The sequence below is a fragment of the Lacerta agilis genome, chromosome 16, assembly GCF_009819535.1.
Source record: "Lacerta agilis isolate rLacAgi1 chromosome 16, rLacAgi1.pri, whole genome shotgun sequence".
Lineage (NCBI taxonomy): Eukaryota > Metazoa > Chordata > Lepidosauria > Squamata > Lacertidae > Lacerta > Lacerta agilis.
In genome coordinates, this window is record NC_046327.1 from 18,363,693 (window position 1) to 18,366,354 (window position 2,662).

At 61.7% G+C, this 2,662-nt stretch overlaps 1 protein-coding gene across 1 annotated transcript; it reads right to left on the bottom strand.

The window, feature by feature from the left end:
• Positions 1-450: 450 nt before the first annotated feature.
• On the bottom strand, positions 451-2,662 carry LOC117061085 (transcription factor jun-D-like). The gene has a single exon (XM_033173767.1). It carries the CDS (start codon positions 2,284-2,286, stop codon positions 1,009-1,011), a length of 1,278 nt encoding a protein of 425 aa, XP_033029658.1. The 5' UTR covers positions 2,287-2,662; the 3' UTR covers positions 451-1,008.

Consider the following 2,662-nt stretch of genomic DNA (forward strand, 5'->3'; position numbering starts at 1 on the left):
ATCTAAAGCCTTTTTAAAGAAATAAATAAATAAGCCAGTAGCCACCCAAAAAAATACTGGAGTTTTTAACAATCCCTGTCAACTTGAAGAAAAAGCTATACAGGTTGACTCTCACCACCTTCCACCACAAAAGGAAAAAAATAAGATTCAAGAATCTCTAAAATATACAGTCCTCAACAAAGACAATTTCTGCCCACACCATAAGCTGGGGTGGGATCATTGAAGAGATCTTTGGACTTCCAGCAACAATCTGGTTTTGTTTTTTTCTATGTCTGATCTGCAAAGCTTTTCAGATTTGTTTGAGTTGGAGAAGCTAGAAAAGTGAGCATATTTTCAAGCCGGAGTTTTTTTTTTTTTTTTGAAGATCGCCAGCCTCAGGCTTCCTGATGTAACTGGGGGCTGTCAGAATAGCATCAACCAGTGTAGCTTCACACACCCTCCTTTCCCTTGATGTTTGTGCACCTGACCTGTGCTCCTGGAAAAAAAACCCAAACATCACAATCTGGTTATTAATCACTTCAGCGTCACTTTCACAACTTGGCAGGAAAGCTATCAATGCTGGAAATGATCTCAATTTTGTTTCGACTGAAGAGTACTTGTTAAAAGTTTTGCTTCCGGAGTAAACAACATTCCCTGGCTGTCCAAAGCGCCTGTTGTCCCATCCTGTCCCTTGAGGAGCAGAGACTGTTGCTCCCCACACTTCTTCTCCCTCCCCACCTCCCATTAGGCCTACACCGCGGTTTCTCTCTGGCTCTTGGGGCTCCCTTTGGAGCTGGTAAGAGGGCACAGGGATGCATAGGGGGCGTGTGGGAGAGGAACCTCTTCACCCATCCGTTCGCCAACCTCCTCAGATGACCGAATGGCACCTTTGGGAACCGAAGAAGAGGGAACTGAAGGTGGCTCTGTCGTGGCGCCACGATCAAGGGGGTCATCCTTCCCGCTATGCCACGCAAGGCAAGCTTGTGTGCGCATCGGTATCTCTCCCCGTCCCGGGACGGTCGAGCGGCTTCAACACGCGCTGGTCTCCGGTTCTGTGGGTCCTTCTCTGCCGGGGGGCTGGCTAGCTGCTGCCGAGGTCTGCGTCGGGACTGCAGCCGCGGCGTTAATGTGGCAGCCGCTGGAGAGGTGGCTCCGGACGCGGCCTTGCAGCTGGGTGACCTGGGCGCGCAGGAGGCTGGCGGTGGCGGCCAGCTCGGCGTTCTGCCCTTTGAGCGCCTTGACTTTCTCCTCCAGGCGGGCGATGCGCTCCAGCTTGCGCCGACGGCACTTGGAGGCCGCGATGCGGTTGCGCAGCCTCTTGCGCTCGGCTTTCAGGCGCTCCTGGCTCTCGGCATCCAGCGGAGACAAGGAGGAGGCCGGCGGCGGTGAGTCTCCGGACGAAAGCGCCGGGGGTGGCGGAGGAGGAGGAACCGACACCACGGCCGCCTCCGGCACCGTCTGCGGCTCCTCCAGAGGTCTGCCCGTCGAGCCGGGCGCTGGAAGACGAGCCACGACTTGGGGAGAGAAAAAAGTGCCGCCGGTCGACGGGCTGGCCGGGTTGAAGCCGCCCAAGGTGGTGTAGACGGCGGGCGACTCCTGGCGAGACGGAGGGCAGCAGGGGGCCCCCGGGAGCTGGGTGGGCGAGAGGGGCGCCGGAGACACGCCGAGCAGCTGGTTCTGCTTGTGCAAGTCGGCCAGAGCTTTCACGAAGCCGTCGGCGAAGCCCTCCTGTTCCTGCGTCACCGCCTGCTGCTGGGCTGAGGGCTGCGGAGACCGGTACAAGAAGGAGCCCCCGGCTGCCGCCGCCGCCGCGACCACCGAAGGCCCTCCACCGCTGGGGCTGGCCGGACCGGCCAGGCCAGGGCTGCCCGCTTGGATCAGCAGCTGTTCTAGGTCGGCGGCCGCCGGCAGCTTCAACAGAGGCTGCAGCACGCCCGAGCCCACCTCCTGGCCGACTCCGGGCGCGTCGGGCATCAGGCGGTGCACGGTGTTGCTGGTGCCGCCCCGGGGGCGCAGCGAGGTGAAGGGACCGGTTGGCGGCAAGGCAGCGCCGGGGGTGGCCGCCGCCACCACCAAGTCCCGCTGCTGCTGCTGCTTCTTCCCGGCCAGGAGAAGCTTGTGCTGTTGGTCCGCCGCGCTTTCCTCGGCCGGATCCAGCCCCGCAGGTCCCGCTGCGCCGGGCCCGCCCGCGAAGCCCGGCAGTTGCACGAAGTCCGGGAGCAGCTCCAGCCCTTCCTCGCCGTAGAAGGGGGCCACCTCCATCTTCACAGCCACGCGGGCGCCCGTGCGCCCGTCGCCACTGCTCATGCTGGGTGCGACGGCGAGCGGGGCCGGAGTTGACGTTGCTGCTGCTGCTGCTGCCGCCGCCACTAACTAAAGCTCCTTCGTTCCCAGGAGGGGAAAAGAGGAGGCGCGCAGCCTCGAACGCGCCGCCGGCAGCAGACCTTCACCGGGCGCGCCCGTTTGCCGCCTCCTGCCCCAGGGCAGCCGCCCGGGGCTCGCCGCTTTCTACTTGTGGCATTTTCGGGAAGAAAACTCTGCCCACCCACTCCCCACTTCCAGCCAGAGGAACTGATGTCAAGAACGCCTCGCCTTAGCAGTTCCTGCCGCTCCGCCTTTCCAGGCTGCGGCCGCGGCGCTCACACTGCCCTCTAGGCTGTGGCGCTGCCGAGGCTGGCCGAGC

Bases quoted from the DNA above. Each gene is read 5' to 3' on its own strand.
- LOC117061085 (XM_033173767.1), bottom strand. From the start codon at position 2,286: ATGAGCAGTGGCGACGGGCGCACGGGCGCCCGCGTGGCTGTGAAGATG.